The following is a 20058-nucleotide window of genomic DNA, read 5'->3' as shown; positions in this document are numbered from 1 at the left end:
GTTCAGGGGCCCAAGCACTTGGGCCATCCTCCACTGCTTTCCCCAGCACATTAGCAGGGAGCTGGATCAGAAGCAGAGCGGTTGGGTCTCAAACTGGTGCCCATGTAGGATGCTGGCACTGCAGGCGGCGGCTTAACCCTCTACACCACAGTGGCAGCCCCAGAAACCAATTTTTTAAAACTAGGTGTTTACTACAAACTGGAAAATAACGATTCTAGCATCCAGCCTTTTCAAAGTGAGTCTTCAAGACAGCAAAGAATTCCCAGGAGCAGCAAGCAGGTGCTCAGGCAGCATGCTTCGAAACGACCACAAGTCACCCCCTACACGTGACTGTGACAGGCCGTGCGGACGACACGTGCGCTCCATAGCAAACTGGTTTGGAGCTTGCAGAGTCAGGCTCTCAAACTTCTCGAAGTGATGCATTTTCATCCTGCAGATCCCATCAAGTTTGAAAGTGGGGGCAGGTGCGATGGCGCCGTGGGTTGAGCCACATACCATAACAGAGTGCCTGAGTTCAAGATCTGCCTCTGCTTCTGCCCCAGCTTCCTGCCACTGCGCCCGAGAGACAGCAGATGGTGGCTCAAGGCCTTGGTTTCTTCACAGCCACGTGAGAGACGTGGAGGGCGTTCCTGGCTCCTGTCTTTAGCTTGGCCCAGCCCAGGCTGTCACAAGCATTTGGATGGTGAAATGGTGGATGGGAGATCTCTCTCTGTCTCAGTTACTCTACCTTTCAAATAAATAAATAAAAACTTTTAAACATGAAATCTAATAGTAGAGACGGTTCTGTGTGATCCAGCTGTGAGATGGCAGACAAGTGTGAAGATTCATGGATGAGCATTGGCCGTGATTGGTGTTTATTGCTTTGACTGCATGTTGGTGACCGTGACGCTGCCCCAGTTACTTGGTGAGCTTCGTCTTTGAATGGAATGTGTGTTGTTTAGTCTGCGTTGTACCCAGATTGATGATTGAGAACTTGACACTTCCTCAGAACGTTGCTCCTCGCTCTTCCCTTTCCTGCTATTTTTATATCACATGAATCATTGCACAGTGAAGCCATCTGCAAGGCCTGAATGGAGTGAGATAAAAAGCTGCCATCACTTAGACTGACACATGAAGAGCTGGTATTCATTCGGAGTTTATTCCTGAGTATGTTTTATATTTTAAACTTTCACACTTCATTTCAGGGTGGCTGCTAATATCGCTGAAGGGAAGTGTCTCTGATTCAGGTTTCTTTGAACTTTGGGTCTAAGGGAGGGAATCTGCCCTGTGTCACCCAGAGGAATCTGTTAAAGACTCAATTCTCTCAGTTGAGATAACAAGAAGAGCGAATCCCGCTCTGATTTTGAAAGCAGTTTGGTTTAATCGTCTCAGCGAGCCATCCAGTGTGGCATGTCCTTGATAGGGAATGGTGAAGACATAAAGGTCTCCAGTTGCCAGATGAGTGCTTCAGAATGCACATCTCTTTGCATGCCCAGAAGGTCACACGTTAGATATTTGTCAATAGTGTTTCTCAACAGAACAGCTTTTTTGAGGATTGAGTGAAAAGAAATCAGATAAACATGGGTCTGGGATGTTGCAAAGGAGAGGGTTAATTAGCAATCCATACCCATGGCACTCGTACTGTCTCAGCACTGCTGTGTGCAAATCTGCCACTTGTAGGCTGTGCAGTAGATTGGTCAGGGTTCCTCAGGGCCTTTTCCAGCCAACAGAGTGTCTAGAAGCAGCTCTGTTGTGGGCTGTGGAAGGATGAGTCCTTATCCTAAAGTTAGCTGGAGTCGCAGAAATTAAGGGCAGCATGGACTTGCTCCAACGTCAGGTGTTTTTTCAGTTTTCAGGAAAATTGCCCGTTGTCACCAGGCTTCTCTTCTTTGTAAATAATATTTTAATAATCCTTTGGCAGCCTGGCCTAATATAAGGAATGAGATATAAAATAACCCCTGCTGCGTTTCCTTGCGGGAGCTGAGATGATACACCAAAAAAAATGCAGTGACTTCCACAGCCGAGTACAGTACCCTCCTTCTTTAGAAACAGAATGGTCTCACAAATAGAGAACTGCACTGAGAATCTAGTGAAGGCGCTGTTTTTACATCTTCACTCTGCATGAGTCTCCTCGTGATCTTGGGCGAGTCACTAATGCTTCTGTCTGTTAGCTCCCGTTTTACTAGCGTGCTGTAAATATGCAGAAGATCTGCGTTGTGTTTGTAGACGCGGAGCAGTCTGAGCACTGAGTTGTTTGTCTTGTGGGGACACTTGCTGGGGAGGGGAGGACGCTGATTGATGTACAGCATGCCCATGAAGTGCTTGTGTTTCTTTCTCTCCTTAGCAGACAGAAGGCGGAGCACAGACAGACGGCCAGCAGTCACAGACACAAAGTAGTGAAAATTCAGAGAGTAAATCCACCCCTAAAAGACTGCATGTCTCCAATATTCCTTTCCGCTTCCGGGACCCTGACCTCCGACAGATGTTTGGGGTAAGTCTCTGCAGTCCTGTCCAAGTTAAATGGAATGGAAGTCACCAGATGTGTTGTCGTTAGTACTTCAGGAAGGCGCCTGAGCAAACTCTCCTCATTCTGGGAGACCCTTTCTGCCTCGACACGGTCACATGCATGGGAGGCGGCCTTGCCGCTCAGTCTGCTGGTCCGGGGCTTCCCGCACTGGGAGCGTGTCAGTGCTGGGGCCGCCCCGGTCACACAGCCGCCTCCTGAACACGCAGTCCTTGTTTAGTTCACAGCATGCTCTTTCAGAGCCTGATTCCTAACCCTGTCTCCACCTTGGAAACCATGTGGGAGCTTAAAGACTGCTGCCTGCGTCCCACACCCAGTGCTTGGGACTGCGTGGCCTCGGGCGTTTTCAAGCATCTCCCAGGTGATTCGAGCCTGAGGTTAGCTCTGGGGACCACTCTTCTTCCTCCTCACGGTCTTGGATCCTTCTCTGCTCCACATAAGCCCAACACAGCACTGCTTCCTCTCTTCTTCTCGACTGCAAGACTGGGAGCTGGGCTCAGGGCTGCACTCTTACTGCTCTCTGCTCGGCCACTGCAGTGTGTAAGAAGACACCCAGCACAGAGCGTACAGGGTTAGAGGTGGCTCATTAAAGTGGAAAGGTATGGATTCTGACCTCAGAGAGCCTGGGTTCAAATTCTATTAATGACCTTGAGAATTTCATGTAACCTCTTTGAACTTGAGTTTTGGATCTAAAAATAAAGATTTTCTTTTTTTTAATTCTGTATTTATGTGAAGGGCAGAGTGGCATAGAGGGAGAGGCAGAGAAAGAGAAATGTCTTCCACCCTGTGGTTCACTCCCCAGATGGCTGAAACAACCAGGTCTGGGCCAGCTCAAAGCCAGGAGCTCCACCTGGTCTCTCACATGAGTGACGGGGCCCAAGAGCTTGGACCGTCATCTGCTGCCTTCCTGGACTTACCAGCAGAAAGGCGAGTCAGAAGCAGAGCAGCTGGGACTCAAGCCATCACTCCCAGATAGGATGCCGCCATTGCAAGGGGCAGTTTAACCCGCTGTATGGTGCTAGCCCCTGGAGAGTCCGTTACTCAGGGGAAGGTGTGAGGCAGAGGTACTTCTGTATTCACTTCATGTGCCTTCAACCCAGATTCACCCAGTTTTGTCCTCCTGTATGTGAGGGTACTTCCAACAGAAAACTTTAGTGGAAAATGAAATTAAAAGGTAACCTTATTTTTGGTGTGAAAAATTTTTTGAAATCCTTGCATAGTTTTTTCATAATACGTATTTTCTATGAACTTTTTTAAGAATCTACATATGCACAGATTTCAAAAGTTTTTTGCATCCAAAGGAACTTCTCTTTTTTTTTCATTCCATTTTCTATGAAGTTTTTGAAGTCCCTTGTGTACCCAACCGCAAATCTTGCGTTTTGTGTGACCTCTCTAGTCAGCTGTTTAGCTGGCTAACAATAGAGTGATTTTGGCTTGTCTTTAGCGTTGTTTGCTTTTCCAAGTGTTAAAGTATTTAAATAATTGTCAATTAGAGTTTTACCTAAAATATTCTTGATGTTAGCTGCAGAGATACTAAAGTGGCAAATATATGGAATGATCTTTAATGTCAAAAAGTATGTAAGCACAATGGACTAACTTGTGGCCTAGAGAAATGGTAACAAGGAGAGGTACTTACTGAATTGGGTCGTTGTTCCTAATCTGTTTCCAAGTTGAAAATGCAAGGTTCTAGTAATACCTGGAGTGTGCCTGATGCTGGGTCACCTTGGTCATGTGCCTGATGCTGGGTCGCTTTGGTCATGTGCTGATGCTGTGGTCACCTTGGTCATGTGCTGATGCTGTGGTCGCCTTGGTCACGTGCCTGATGCTGGGTCACCTTGGTCACGTGCCTGATGCTGGGTCACCTTGGCCATGTGCTGATGCTGGGTCGCCTTGGTTGCGTGCCCGAGGGAAGTCCAGAGGCCTGCCTCCCAGAACGTAGAGACGAGGCCTCTCAGGCCAGCTTTATTTCTGCTTCTCTTTTCCTTTCTGCTCGTATTTTACACAATGAATGTGGTTTCCTTGCATTAATTTAAAAAGAAAGGGGAGGAAAAGCAGCCTTCCATAGTATATAATTCTGCTTAGACTTACTTCTTAAAAACTGAGACATTTGAAAAACTAGCAGTGGAGTGGGGAAAATCCCCAGTGCTTGCTAACACAAAGCAGTGTATGATAGACTGACGCTGGATATCAACACCAGCTTCCATGTGTAGAGGCCAACAACTTGAGTAAATCGAGGAAGGAGTGAAAAGGACAGAACATGAACTCAGCGATGGAAAATCAGGAGCTGATTTGGGAGCTGCCCACAGGCAGAAACATGGGAAGTGAATGAGTGCTGGTTTAAGGGAGAGGGGGAGTAGCCCCTTCTCAGAAGAAAGTAAAGCGTGTGGATAAAAGACTGGTCACAAATAGATGTTCTGATTTTTGTCTCTGCAGCAGTTTGGCAAAATCCTAGATGTAGAGATAATCTTTAATGAACGCGGCTCTAAGGTAAGCTCCATTTCAGTATCAAGTGTGCTTGGTTGCTTTTTGAGTTCTGTGTTTTTTAACAGTAAGCACTGAGACAACAAGTCTGCATAGAAGTGTTCTAACTATCCACCGTGGTTTACATCATCTCTAAAAATAAGCTTCCACGTGGCCCCCCTTTACATAGGGAAGATGGTGGGAAGCAGGAGATGTTTGAGGAGGTATGGCCCAAGGAAGATGGGAGGTAGGAGATGACAGTCCTTAATATACCTGAAATTTGAACTAAGCTTTAGTTTTGAGAAAGAGAAGTCTGAAAAATAAAATTCTATGAGAATTCAACTCTGAATTCTACCAGAACAATTCAGCCTTTTAAAGTGCAACTTCAGTGTCAAACTTAGAACAGATTTAATGTTTTAGTTACTCAATTGACTTTCTCTCTTAATTTTTACTTATTTTTTATTTGAGAGGAAAAGAGCCAGAGATACCGCCCAGCAACTGGTCAGTCCCAGATGCCCAGCAGAAGGGAGTTCAAGCCAGGTTTTCCATGTGGGTGGCAGGGAGCCAATTAGTTGAGCCACACCTGCTGCTTCCCAGGATGCTCACTGGCAGGAAGCTGGAGTCAGGAGCAGAGCAGGATGCAGATCCATGCACTTGGATGCGGGTTGCGGCTGTCTCAGGGGGATGTCTGAACCATCGTGTCAAATGCACACCGCTGGCTGTTTCGAATACATTTTGTCAAAGCCTAGTGACTTGCAAATTCTGATTTCCTCCACTAAGTTATACCCAGAGAGTCCAATTTCAGCATGCAGTGTTAGTTATTAATATATTGACTTTTTACCTAAGACTGAAAGTAGTAAAACTGTGCAATTAGCTTATATTCTTTTCTGATTGTGTTATATAAGAGCTGAAATGTTCACTAAAAATTCTTTTCCCTGTTTATACCAATTTTTAAGTTTTAATTTAGCTGTCTGTTGGACTTGAAAATAGTGGTTGGTTATGTTTAAATGTCCTAAGAATATAATTTGGGAGATGCTAAATAAAGCCAACAAATGGGGTAATATTTACCTCTCTTCAATTTCCTACTCCAAATTCGTATAACATATGCATACATTAACATACACTAAATTCATGCAACATATACATACATTAGCATACACCCCCATCCACCCATCTGTCCTGCTAGGGACATATATATTCATTGTTGTAATTCTCCTAATGATGGTCCCCTTCCTCTATAGAATATGTCAACACTAAAAGTGTTTAAGGCTGACTGTAACAATTTGTTAATTATTTAAGAGTATAATTCTTAAATTATACTCTGAGCTTTCAGTTTCAGTTAAAGCAAAAAAGATTAATATGCCTATACAGAACTTTCTCCAGCACTGAACTTGGTAAGTATTTTTCAAGTGGAATCTGTTAACTGCAACCAGTGAAACTGTGCTTGTGTTTTTCTCACAGCGGTTTTCTGTGCTTTCGTTGTCCAGTTTGCATTTATTTTTTGTGATCTTTTTAGCTACAGGGTGGGAAGATGACAGTGGTTTAGAGGTGGGAAGCACATGAATGTTAAATAAATGAATGAAGCGTACTGAGCACACTGGTGTCTGAAGGAGCAGTGTAAATATTTTTGAGGTTGAACATGTTCACTCAGAGCACTCTTCCCGAGGCTCTGCCAGCCAGAAGCCCACTACCGTTCTTCAGGCTTGAGGACTTGCCCCTCGCCCGGCAAACGATTTGATTGAATTATTACGAAGCAAAGGAAATTGATCTTTCTTAAGGCTTCTTTCATTGACTTCAAGGATTTTCCCACTACTAAAATGTTTTAAATTTGCCTGATCCAGTTACATCGCCCATGTGATTTCCACTTTCCGTGCCTTCCTTTTCCCACATGCCGCCTCTCTCAGCTCGATGCTGCATCCTCACTGCCCTTTTCCCTTGGGCCCCTGAAGGGGACGCGGATTGTGTGCTCACTGGCAGGAGCTCTCGGGACAAAGCACAGGATCTGGAACTGGCCTGCGTCTGCCTTCAAGGGCCAGTTCGAAACTTTGTCTTCATCCTTTGCCCGTCTCAGCTGCTAAGTTCTTCCCAGCCAAAGGTTCAGTTTCCCCTAGCATTGTTTGTGGGCTGCTGATGGAGATGTATTTTGGAGCCAGACCTATAGATGCCTCCCTTGGAATCCATCTCAGATAAAGTAATGAGCACTTTTCTTTTTGTGAATTAAATTTAGGTTCTCTTTTTTATGTTTGGGGTTGACATTAAACCACTACATGTCCTGAAAAGAACAGAGAAAGGACACTTCATGTGATCTTGTAGTTCAGCATCGCTCTGACTGCTAAACTGAGTGCTTTTCTGTACAGGAATTAGCTTTATTGAATTTTTTAAAGCAGTAATGGAAAACCTAGTCAGCAAACAATTCCGAGATATATACAACTTACCTATAAAATAGGGCTTAATCAAATTGCTGCCAAACCAAAAGTAGCTTTTTACCCTGTCTCGGATTGTGCCAGGAGACTGTTGGCCCAGGGTTCTGACTGTGCCGCCTGAGACCCTGAGCAGCCTGGGCTCCAGGCAGCCCTGACTGCGCGCCTGCCCCTGTCCTGCTGCTGCCATCCTGCTTGGCAAGCAGAATTGCTGTGCTGCAGGAAGCACTTCTGTATCGGTGACCCTTCCCCGCTTCTCTTCTCGAACTTCATCTTCTGGGTTTGTCTCCGCATTTGTCATATCATCAACACACACACACGGACATGCATTTTTAAGTGATTTCATGCGAGTTTTTTTTTTTAAGATTTATTTATTTATTTGAAAGTCAGAGTTACACAGAGAGGAGAGAGAGAGACAGAGAAAGAGAGAGAGAGAGAGAGAGAGGTGTCTTCCAGGCGATGGTTACTCCCCAGTTGGCCACAATGGCTGGAGCTGCGCCAATCTGAAGCCAGGAGCTTCTGGGTCTCCCACACAGATGCAGGGGCCCAAAGACTTGGACCATCTTCTACTGCTTTCCCAGGCCACAGCAGAGAGCTGGATTGAAAGTGGAGCAGCCGGGTTTTGAACCAGCGCCCATATGGGATGCCAGCCCTTCAGGCCAGGGTGTTAACCCACTGCACCACAGTGCCGGCCCCCTTGCGAGTTTTTTGTTTCACTACTTCTTAATCCCTACTTTGTAAAAACATAAGACTGACCTTTTGAAAATGCGCAGTTAGAATATATTATGGGAAATGCGCCACCAAGAAATTCATTTACTCAGATGGAATTGAGGAAACGATTATTTGAATGTGTATAGCTTTATGGATTCTCCAGCTTTCACTGTAGTGACAGAGTTTAACATAGACAATACGAGAATACCCAGGTGGAGTGGCCACGTGTCCTGGATCAGCCAGGATGGAGCTGGTATGAACTACTACCTCAGCATGGTTATGAATAACATGCACTCTCGCCCCCCGAGGATCTCAGGTGGAGCAAAACATGGCGCTTAATGAAGGCTAGAAAGGGAAAAGGCAGAGGGAGCCCATTGAAGAGGATATTCACTCTGGAGTCCGGATGCATTTCCTCCCAGCCTTTCTTCTCAGCTGGAATTTTAAACACAACTCTGACAGTGGGCACTTCGTTCAGCCACAGTTGGCGTGACCCTGCTCGTATTCCCTGCTGTAGCTTTTAGTGACTACAAACTTGCTGCTTTTCAGAAGTTTGTTCCATTGTTGGACTTGAGACTTTCCACTGTGCTGTTTGCTGTCAGCTGGCCACGTGACAGTTTTTCGTGAGAATTATCAAGCTTGTTAAAGAAATCCATAGAGTCCAACGTTTATATTTTCCATGAAGTTTTGTCTCGGTGCTGTTGGGACCGTGACCTCCCCTAGCGTGCCAGCTTCCACGTCCGCTGCAGAACCCCTCGTGGAGCACGGCACTTCCGCCCGCGTCCGGCACGTGTTCAGCACGGGTGTCCTCGTGCCTCCTCAGGTGGATTCTGGATCGATGGGCATCTGGGTTTAGGATCAGCTTCAGGTTAAGATAGACCCACCGTTCCCATTCCTCAGACACAGTGTGCTGTAACTTCTTGCCTATTATGTGGCTTTTGATTTCACACAAAGGGAAATGATTTCTTTCAAAATACTTTCTTTAAAGTCCCTCTAAGTAGGGCCTTGGAGATTTTTGGCAGAGTTTGGTAGGTAATGCTGAGGTGAAATGTTTTTTATTATATTTGAAACTAAATGAACAATGCATGTATTTCCAGAAGGTTTAGTTTATTTTTCTTTTGTTACCATTTTGTGGTTTTTAGTTTTTTCTTTTTCTTTTATTTATTTTTTAATTTCTGTGTTCTGGCCATACCCAGGAGATTCGTCTGCTTTTGATTTCTCCCTTAAAAGTTACATGGTAAATTTTCTTTCTCATTCTTCTGAGATGGAAAAACTCAAAGGTTATACAGATGTAAACACGTTTACAATGCTCATCCTATTGCTTGTTATTTATTGCAGTCTGAGGCCAGACTAAAAAGGTGACAGTTACTCGGCTCCTTTATGTCCTTGTTGATAAATGACTATCAAGGGCAGGTGATGAGATGGCTGTCCCACTTGGTACAAGTTTTAGCCACATTCATACCCCTAACAAACCATTCTCCAGTGTGCAGGAAACAGCTGAGATAGCCAATGACTAATGTAACATTTACATGGTGGGCGTAGAAGAAGTTTGGGGACCGAGAACCTTACCGGGTATAGACTGTGTTAAGTACCCTCGGAAGCATGGAGAGCCTGAGCTGAGATGTGCTACAAGCATAAGTGCAGATTGCAAAGATTTGGGACAAAAGAAGAATGTTAACATCTCACTGATAATGTTTTTATATTGATGCCATGTTGAAATGGGTTAAATGAAATCTGTTGTTAGAATTAATCTAACCTATTTATTTCTGCTTTTTTAATGTGACTTAGAAAAATTAAAATTATATATGTGGTTATGTTATATTTCTGTTAGATCATGCTAATGTGGGCAAATATGTGAATATCATTTTTAAATTATTCTTACCTGTTTTTATTAATGAAATTTTAGATAACAAATTCTATCTCCTTATATGCCTGAAATACTGCCCCTTGTTCAGAGTTTCAGATTTAAAAATTGTTACAGATTCTATAGTCTACTTTTTATGTATCATACCAGTGCAGACTGGTTGTTATGAATCAGTGTTTGATATGTTTTATGATCAGTTGAAGCTGTTTAATAAAAATAAGTTAGATTTATACATACTTTTATTAAGTGGATTTATACATTTTTTTTCAAAAGTAAGAGATCAGAATGACCAAATTTAATGTCAACTATATTTCTAAGAATGAAGGGACTTAAACCTGATTTCATGAAAGCTGGAAAAAAAAGTGACCTACCAGTAACTTTTAATCCTGAATAATCTATGACTATCCTTAGCACAGTTCCCAGCACCATTTCTAAAAATGCTAAATTTTACTAAGGAAATAGTACATTAAAAAATGTAGCTTTGACAAAGTTGGTATGACTGAAGGTGAAGCATGCATGTGGTGGAGGAGGAAACGTGGAGTTTGGGTTGATGAGGAGAGGAGTCGCCTCACTGGAGAAGAGCTCCTCGGAGCAGTACTCTGAGAGTGGGCTTAACCTCTCCCTCCCTAACCTGCACTTCCACCCTGCAGCTGTGTGTGACCGTGCTCTTGCTTCTGCACACATCGCTGGGAGACGGGTGCCTTACATCACCCAGCTGTCACCCTGCAGTTCTGGAGGTGAGGTGGTCTCACTGGGGTGACATCAGAGAACGGATTCCTTCCTGAGGCTGCGAGGCGTGACCAGGCGCCTTGCCTTTCCCAGATCCCACAGGCCTCCGTGTGCTGTGGACCACAGCCCCTTTCATTCTTCAAAGCCAGCAGTGGCCAGGCAGGTCCTTCTCAGGTGGCCGCGATATGAGCCACCTTTGCCTTCACAAGCCCCCTTGGGATAATCTCCCAGCTCAAGATGGGAAACTTAATCACTTAATTGATTGAATCGTGTCTGCAAGGTCCCTTGGCCATTAAGGGAACATACCCATTGGTTCTGGGGATTAGGACATGGCCACTTCCAGGGGGCATGGTTCTGCCTATCTGAGATTTGTTTATCTTAAAGAACACAAAGAAATCCTCTTGCCTCTGTTTCCTGTTGGGCCCAAAGCACCAACAAGGCCTTCTTTATCCTCTCTCCCCAGCAAAAGATGTGTTTAAAGATTATTATGTCTTTGGTATCTTAATTAGCATTTTCTTTGACACAAACATCTTTCTTTATAAAAATACTTGAAAATGCAACTTTGTTCCAGAATAAAATCATTATTAAGGGAATTTTATACAAGCAGACTTTAATATTAAACTTTGTCATTTGTGGGCCATAAAATTGCAGTGCTCATGTTAGCACCGGCCCTTCTTTTGGATCTACTGTCAAGGAAGGGAAATAGTAGCAGACATTGAGCAAATAGATTTGAAAAAGACAGTCGGAAGATTTTAGGACCAAACAGTTTCCTGGAGTCTGAACTGAGATTTGTGAAGCTCAGTCTCTGATTTTCTCACTGTTAGCTATAAATCCTTGGCTGTTTAACCTCAATGTGACTTGGTTCCTTCCAAATGAAGCCAATAGATACATCCTGTCTTGCCCCACGGTTCTATATAAGAAGTCAAACAAGTATGTACGGTGTGCATGTGGGTGGGCAGATACCAATAGTTACAGTGCTAAACTCAAAACCTAGGTAATTAATCTCCACATTAATTAATAGTAACCCAGCTATTAAGTCATAATTTATTAATTTAAGCCGTCGTAGACTGTGTGAGTACAGTTTATAATGCTTCTAAAAGTGTGATATAAAAACTCATCACTGTCTGTGACCTTTCTTGCCAGGCTTAGTTTTCCCGTCAGAAAACGTGTGGGGACCTGGAAGCTGGCTTCTCGGGCAGATGCTGCTGTGGGTGACAGCTTGAGGTGTCAGAGAGGCTGTAACATGTTAATATCCCAAATTGTTTCTGAAAAACATATTTCCATGGGTAATCTTAGCAAATTCATACGTTCCTTAAGAGAGTATTAACTAAAATTAGCCATAGTATTTCATTACAGACGACACACACATTTTAAAATGGTTATCAGCTGAGCATTGTGCTTTCTATTGTATTTGTGGTGATATCGCAGTTGTGGGCTGAAACAATCCCTTGAAATCCTCCAAACACCACTGAGCCATAAAATCATTTAGAATGCGGAGTAATCTGATCCTTCAAAATGATGGATTTGTCTCGTGTGATGTTTTCATTGAACAGTGCACACTGTTTATCTCTGTTGTGTGTATACAGAAATGCTCATGGTTTTAAGCAGCAAGGCTTCAGTAAAAATCAAGGGTCCAGGGTTAGTTCTACAGTGGAATGTTCCAACAGAGTGAGAGGGACAAGGCCACCACTCCTTAGATATAAGTAACTGGAGAAATTATTTGCAAAATTATAGTTGCAGAGTGGGAAAAAAAAGACAAAACACCTGGAATAAAGCTGATTAGATGCTTTATGAAATAGTCATGGGAATATAAAATAACCCCTGCTGACTGTGAAGTCAGTGGGTGTGACCAGAGGGAGTGTCGAGGGAAGTTGTCTCCTGATCTCCCTGCTTAATAAAGTAAACCTGCACTCTTAGATTTGTAGCACCTACCAGGGACAAATAAATTGATTCTAACTCAATGTAGTTACCTTATTCCCATTGCCTGTTGACTGTTCCTTTTCTTCTCTATATGTGGAAATCACTAATACGTTTAACAGTAAACGTAGACATCAGATGTGTCACTTACGCAGGTTCGGGTTACGATTTTCTGAAGCTCCACTGGACTGATTTTTACTCTAAGTAAGATGGCACTGAAGAAAAGTCATAACTGACAGACTGCTTTAGTGCTTTTTCATTTGCTGGGAAGGACACGAGTGCTCTTCCCTTCTGCACCCAGCACCTACAGAATCGTATGTCAAGGCTACTGTGCACAGAGCAGTGAGTGGTGACAGGAGCGACAGGCCAAGTGGGCTGAAGAGATCCCGACTTCTAACAAACCTCATGCAGTGATCGAACCTGAATGTCAGAGCTCATGTAGCAGTCACTGGGGAATAATAGATTTTAGATGTCAGGGAATCCATCTAATTACGTTTTTTATATTACATAGGGACATGTACATTAGCAGCATGAATTAAGAAAGAAAGGCAGCACATTAACAAAAAAAAAAAAAAAAAAAAAAGGTGCCAATTCTTGGTTGAATAGTTTGACCCGAGAAACTCTATACCTTAATTTTGGTCTGGCCTCACATGCTCTGTATTTTATTTTGGTATTGTTATTATTGTTCTTAATTAAACTGTTGTTATTATTACAGCTCCTTATTCTTTTATTGGGTTTAATTTCCCTTTATGAAATATGCATGAACCAAATGTGACTTTGGGAGAGTATTGCTGAGTTGCTGCTGACGTCAGTTTCCTACTGTGGTATTTTTTCTCTGTTTACCAGCGATCAGTATTCAATGTAACGATGTGCATGTTCTCCCCCTTCTCCCGCTGCATGCAGGGATTCGGGTTCGTAACTTTCGAGAATAGTGCTGATGCAGACAGGGCCAGGGAGAAATTGCACGGCACCGTGGTAGAGGGCCGTAAAATCGAGGTGCATGTCTTCAATAATTCAATTTCTGGTTTATATTTTATTTCTTTGTTTTTGTATTGCTTCACTTACTTCCCATCTGGAGCCCTGTCTCTGTGTGCGTGTGTTTCTGTGCTCTTCACCTTCTTGCATTAAAATGTATCAAAGTAGCACTGCTGTCCGCCTTCCCCTGCCCTCTGGTCGTGTGGGGCTTTAATTTCTGTGTGTGTGTGGCGCGCGCGTATTTGTTCTTCACTTACTTTTTTTCCTCCACCAAAATGTTCATCCTTCTGCTCTCTTGATTTTTTTCCTTTGCATCAGTTTGCAAGACTGAATTCCTGTGGTCAGGCCTAAAGAAAACTAACTTTTACAATGTCTGAAAACCTATCCAATTGGTAACACTGGGCTCCGTAATGAGTCCAGGGACCAGCCCATCCCCTGTTCCTCTCCGGAGACCAGTTCGCCTCCATGTGCGTGTGACAGGCGCAGAATGGAGATGATCAAGATTGTGGGGGGAGGAAAGAATCGAGAACTCAGTTGCTTTCCAGTGTCATCTGGAAACCAGGGCTCCAGCAGTGGGTTCTGCAGCCCATAAAGGAAGTCCTCGGGCAGAGGGCTGCTGCCTGGCTGGCCAAAGCGCCGTGACTACGTTCCAGCAGCCCCTGGGCTCACCAGCCCTTCTTGGTAACGCAGTGAAGGTTAACTGGCTCCTTTCCCCTTTCCCAATTTTTAAAAGTATTAAATATGAAAGCCACTGTTTTGAGTAAGATGTCTGCATATTTTGCTTTCTCCCCCCTTTCCAATGGTGTAGATTTAGGGCCCTTCACTTGACTCCCTCTTTCCATGGTAACTATACACAGCGCTGGCGCTGGTGCCCGTTGGCGGTAAGTGAAACCGAAGCACTAGAGAAGAAGCTTTTAAAAATGTAATTACAAAACAATTAAGAAAGAAAAAGTCCATCTGCCATCTCACATTAACACTACAGAATGTGATTTGACTTGTTCCTCTTCCTTTTCCTCCCCCTTTTATTTCCAATGCTGTTGATAATGCCGCCTGGACTTTGGATGTACATATTGTTTTGTAGCAGTCTGAGCTGTCTGATTACTGACTCCATGGTGATTTGCCCCCTTGCACATCTTACTCAGAGTTACTGAACTCCAGTTTGGCTGGTTTTATTAATGCACTCCCTGCCCTCCCCTGCCCTCCCGCCTCTGTTTGTAGCCCTGACTGTTCTTCCTTTGCGCTTGGGGGCTCCTTCTTGCCCGTGACTCGCGACCTGCTCCCCTTCTCTTCTCCCTCCCTACCTTCGGAGTCTTTACCCAGATCCATGCCCTGCCCCTCTCCGTGCCCCTCCTTCCCCACCCTCCCTGTCACACGCAGCCCTGGGTCTCCTTCGCTGACTGGTGGTTTCTGATTCGGTTCTGGCCATTTCCCCCTTAAGTGCTTGGTTGCTTTCTGCTCTAGCAGCTGCTACAAGCTCTCGCTCCATTCTGGTCCTCGTCTGTGACACCCTCGCTCTTCACTTCTCCCTTCTTTCCAAAATTGATTCTGTTTTCTTCTTCCTTTTATTTGTGTGTGTGAGTGTTTTAACCGCATGCTCTCAGTCTCATCATTGTTGTATCCCATTCTTTCTTTCTAAATGTGAAATGTTTGTTTCATTTGCGGGTCAAACTAGAGTAAATGGAGTTTCAAGCGCTGTCCTCACCAAGCAGGAGGACTGTGCTAATCTTAAAAGGCACACTCAGAGATTTTCCAGTTCCACTTCTGCCTGAAGTTGGTCTTTCCCTATCACTATGCAAATTTACCACCATGAAAATTCCAAGAGGCAAAATATTGTTGTGGTTCCCTCACACTCGGTGTGCTTTATGATCACGCTCTGTGGTGAGGCTTTGCCCCTCCTAGCGCTCTGCTGCCCTACTGCGAGGGCCATTCCCCCCTCCTCTCCTCAGCAGCGCCAGCTTAGTCCTGAGCGTGCTTCACTTAAGCAGTCCTGGAACAAGGGTGGAGGCTGCCAGAGCATGAAATAAACAGGCACCTTATTTTCTCCTTCCTGTAAGTGCCTATTTGAAAGGCCCTCTGAAAATTTTATTCTTTCTAGATCATGTAGTCTGGAAAGTTCAGGATGGGCCTGAAGACTGCCGGCATGAGTCTGGGTTTCTGCATCTGTTTGCTGACCCCAGACAGTAAAATCTCAGGCGTCAAAAATGCTGAGCATGAAGACAGGTGAACCCATCAGACCTGTCATTTTCCTGCCGGCCTACTTTACGATACTGTGGCAAGCCTCTGTTTATTAATGAACTTCCAAGTTCATTTTCCTGTACAGTTGTTTACCATTTTTTCCCATGTGTTCCTTAATGCAGACGCTTTTCAATTTAAGACATCTCCCAAGAATGTGCACATGTTTTTCTGTGGAGCACTGGGAGGTTAGTGATAGTCTTCCATCTGGAGACCAAGAAACTGCATTTTACTCTTGTTAGCCTCATTTAATGAGCACTTTAATTAAAGTACTATGTATTAATATTGTATATTATCATATTAATTATTTAAATCAATGCTCTCAGAAGTTTATGATTTAAACTAAGTACTGTGTTGTTGGATGAGCAACTCCACATTCCCTAACGTCGTCTTCTGCTTGCCTGCCCCTTCTTCCTACTTGCTGCCTGCAGGTGAATAATGCTACAGCACGCGTAATGACCAACAAGAAGATGGTCACACCATATGCAAACGGTAAGACTGCAGATCGTCCTCCTAAGGAGAGCTTTTCCGTTCGCCTGTGAACATCTGAGCTGCTAAGAATCTCTTTCAGCTGCGAGACAGCTTGTTTAGCTTACAGTGAAGTAGGCTGTTTACCAAGCAGAGTAATTATCTTTACAGATTCACTTTTCCATCAGAGTAGAGCTAAAGTTTTGAGTAATTAAGGTGCTGCCTGTGAAATTCATCTTCAGGTTTGACTGTGCCATTTGAGGTTGCACGTTAACTTAAATTAGGCCCTAATTAGAACACCCTCTTTTTTGTTTTTAGGATGTATTTATTTATTTGAAAAGCAGCATATTAAAGACAGAGGTCTTCCATCTACTGGTTCACTCCCCAGATGGCTGCAATAAGCAGGGGTGGGCCAGGCTGAAGACAGGAGCCAGGAATTCCATCTGGCTCTCCCACAGGGATGGCAGGAGCCTGAGCACTCGGGCCGTCATCCCCTGCCTATGCAGGCGGATTATCAGGGAGCTGGGTCGGAAGCAGAGCAGCCAGGACTTGCACTGGCACTCTGACATGGGATGCCAGCATCCCACTGTGGCACAGCACTAGCCCCATTGAACACCCTCCTTTCAAGTGCTGTCATTCTTTGTGCTGAGTTAGGCTTGTCCATGATACCCTGGATGCCACCAGCTCTCACTTGCGCTACTGATTCCTCTTCATCTGGTCATGAGTGGAGTAATTTCAAAGGATAAATAGTATTTATAACTCTGAATCCCTTCCTCTTCTCTTTAAAAAAAAAATTGCTTTATTTGAAAGGCAGAGTTAGAGGGAGAGACAGAGAGAGAGAGGAACCCTGCATCCACTGGTTCACTTCCCAAATGGCCACAATGGCTGGGGCTGGGCCAGGCCAAAGCCAGAAGCTCCATCTGAGTCTCCCACATGGATGCAGAGGCCCAGGGACTTGGACCATCTTCCACTGCTTTCCCAGGTACATTAGCTAAGCCTGGAACTTGAACCCATATGGGACACCAGCATCACAGAGGGTGGCTTCACCTGCTACACCACAGCACTGGGCCCCCCCACCTTGCTCATCTTACAAGGCCCGGAGATAGCTGCCACGGGATGTTGTGTGTGTGTGTGTGTATTTCTATTTCATGTAAGTTTTACAAATGTTTATCCTTGAGAAGGAAAATTTTTATGAATAATTTGTCCTAATAAAAAGAGAGCTTTTATATCAGTCATCAAATTTAATATAAACTCCTGTTTCCTAAATGAGATGGGTCATTTTCCTGTGTAGCACAGCAGGTTTTGCAAATGGTGCTGTATGAAGCCAACGTGGGGAAGAGGAACCTGGGTGGGTAAGGACCCAGCTGAAGGTCTGCGCCTCTGCCTTGGCCCAAAAAATCTGAACCCTCTGGGACACTGTGTTGGTGCTGATATGTGCTACTAATAGCTTAACTCAAATAGAAATATAGCAGGACTGGGCACACCCCAATGGAGTTCTTATCTCCAGCCCAGCTTTTCACACAGCTGATGCAAATTTATCGGCATAAAGTGCATCCCCCCTGCCTGGCCTGTGATGTAGTCATGTGATACACCACCTCCCACTTCACCTCTTGTTTTCTCGATTTCACTGCTGTCACAGAAACACACTTGTACAATCTTGATAAAAACCCACTTAACAGAGGAGCAAGGAGAGGCACAGTACGCCAGATCTCCTTTAGGTTTAGGGAAAACTGTATGACAGGAAGAGCCGGAATTCGGAAGGCAGGAATTCTGATTCTAGATTGAATCTTCATTTTGTTTCGTATCGGTGGATGCATTTCTTCATCTGTCTAGGTCTGTTTTCACATCTGTAACGGCCACAACAGCGTTTCAGCACCAGGAAGCTCTTTAGAAATCATCAGAATGCAGCCCTTTAGACTGGTTATTTGGGAAATATGGCTTGGAAAGTATAGCCTTTCCCCGAGCTCACAGACGTGGTACCTGTCTTGTCTCCCTCTCTGGGTTTTTTTGAAGGTCAGATGACACCAGTGGAAATGCATTGAGGATTACATGAAACTAAAAATGCCCTGTTAATAACTATGAATGTGCATCCATTATATGGAGCTGCTTAGGAAATAATACCATTTGTATAAAAGAAAAATATTATTTTGAAACTATTATTCTGAACCAATATTTGAGCCTAGTATCAGAAGCAGAGTAGCTGAGATTTAACAGCTGCGCAACATGTGTACCCACACCTAATATTGAAGAAGCCGGCACTGTTGTGTCCAGCAGGGCCCCAAGAGCAGCGGGCAAGGCGGCTTCTGGTGAATTCTCAGCGTTTTCATTTATGTTGGCTGGAGTCACTTAACCTGTGTAGAAGCAGTGCAGAACATCCACACTCTTAGAATTCCAGAACTTGAACTCCAGTTTTGCCAGAATCTTACACTGAACAGTGAAGAGACCGCCGTCCTGATAGCATGAGTGAGAGACTGAGTTGATTCAGATCGAATATGTTTTCTCTTGAGTAATGTCTTTGCTTGTGGCCATTTAAATCCAATAATTTCAGTAGAATTGGCCTTTTCTTTTTGCCATTCAAATATGTATAGAGCAGAAGTGGCACTGTGTGAGGGGCTTAAGATAATACCTAAAGCTCAACAAAAAGCCAGTCTTACAGGAAAATAATAATAGTGTGTGTTTGCTTATGAGACATAAAATTCAATAAATATTTATTGATGAGAATGTTCATCTGGAATTCTACACATTTACTACCAGTGAGCTGTATGTTTTTTCCTTCTTTTTTTTTTTCTCTGTATTCCTTTAAATGTAAAAAAAAAAAAAACACAGACAAAATACAGATGGCATCAACTACGTTTGGGAAAACGGAAATATTTAAGTTCCGTTTGGTAATGGTCTGCAGCATCGTTCTCACAGTGTGGTTAACGTCAGCGTGTCCCCTGCGAGTCAGAGCTTCAGGAGGTGTCGGACGTGGGGAATGCACCTTGAATTTTGTGTCTCTCCTTTTTCACCTGGTGAAACCCTGGTGGTAAATCCCAGTCAGTGGGGGCTTCCCTCTACCCACAATGCCAGCACAGTCTAAACAAACAGAGTCCAAGATGCAGGGCAAATTTGCAGTCAGTCACAGGGTGCCTTCTTCAGACAGCCGGAGTGTTAGAGGACGTAGGAAAGCAGAGTGCCTTGCCTAAACTGAGAAGCCCACAGGGTTCGTTCTGTGAGGGCGCTAGACCAAACGCCAGCGTTTCTCTGTGTTTCTGTGTCTTCCTCTCATCCCTCCCTGGTTCACCACCCCAGCCCCGCCCCATGACCCAGCCTCTGTGCTGGTCCTGCAGTGCCCTCACCCTCTCCCCTGAACTTCAGCTGCTATCTGCAGCCAGCTGGGTCACAGCAGAAATGGGCCCTGATCACCCGAAGCGGCTCGGCGTGTGGGGGTCGCTCATGTCACAAAAGGCTCACTGTGGTCTCTTGCGTTTCAGGTTGGAAACTAAGCCCAGTGGTCGGCGCTGTCTACGGCCCCGAGTTGTATGCAGGTAGTATTGACATTAATGTCTGCACTTGTACAGTTTAACAGCGTCTGCTGCTTTTTCCTTATAACCGTTTTGCATTTTTAATTTTTTGTTGCAATCAGCATCAAGCTTCCAAGCAGATGTGTCCCTAGGCAACGAAGCAGCAGTGCCCCTCTCAGGACGAGGGGGCATCAACACTTACATTCCTCTAATCAGTAAGTACCCTATGTTGGCCTGGCATGGGTTTGTGCGTGAACAGTGAGTGATATGCTGGTACAG

At 44.4% G+C, this 20058-nt stretch overlaps 1 protein-coding gene across 50 annotated transcripts in view; it reads left to right on the top strand.

Annotated features, from left to right (window-relative positions):
* RBFOX2 (RNA binding fox-1 homolog 2) overlaps window positions 1-20058 on the top strand; it is a 320553-nt gene that overhangs the window by 278249 nt on the left and 22246 nt on the right. For 16 of the 50 annotated variants that reach the window (XR_016217017.1, XM_051846007.3, XM_051846002.3 and 13 more), the window contains 6 exons: window positions 2324-2470; window positions 4937-4990; window positions 13505-13597; window positions 16240-16300; window positions 19750-19803; window positions 19902-19994. Coding sequence is in view for 47 of the 50 variants with exons in the window: in XM_051846007.3 (XP_051701967.1) it covers window positions 2324-2470; window positions 4937-4990; window positions 13505-13597; window positions 16240-16300; window positions 19750-19803; window positions 19902-19994 (502 nt within the window). In the remaining 3 variants the exon portion in view is untranslated. Of the gene's footprint in view, window positions 1-2323; window positions 2471-4936; window positions 4991-6296; window positions 6358-9287; window positions 9329-13504; window positions 13598-16239; window positions 16301-19749; window positions 19804-19901; window positions 19997-20058 lie in introns of all 50 variants that reach the window. The other 34 variants (XM_051846008.3, XM_051846003.3, XM_070052862.2 and 31 more) reach the window with 8 other exon arrangements.

The sequence above is a fragment of the Oryctolagus cuniculus genome, chromosome 11 (assembly GCF_051225735.1).
Source record: "Oryctolagus cuniculus isolate XC-2025 breed Fujian yellow rabbit chromosome 11, ASM5122573v1, whole genome shotgun sequence".
Lineage (NCBI taxonomy): Eukaryota > Metazoa > Chordata > Mammalia > Lagomorpha > Leporidae > Oryctolagus > Oryctolagus cuniculus.
The sequence above is the reverse complement of the archived record's forward strand: the minus strand, read 5'-3'. Positions and strand labels throughout refer to the sequence as shown.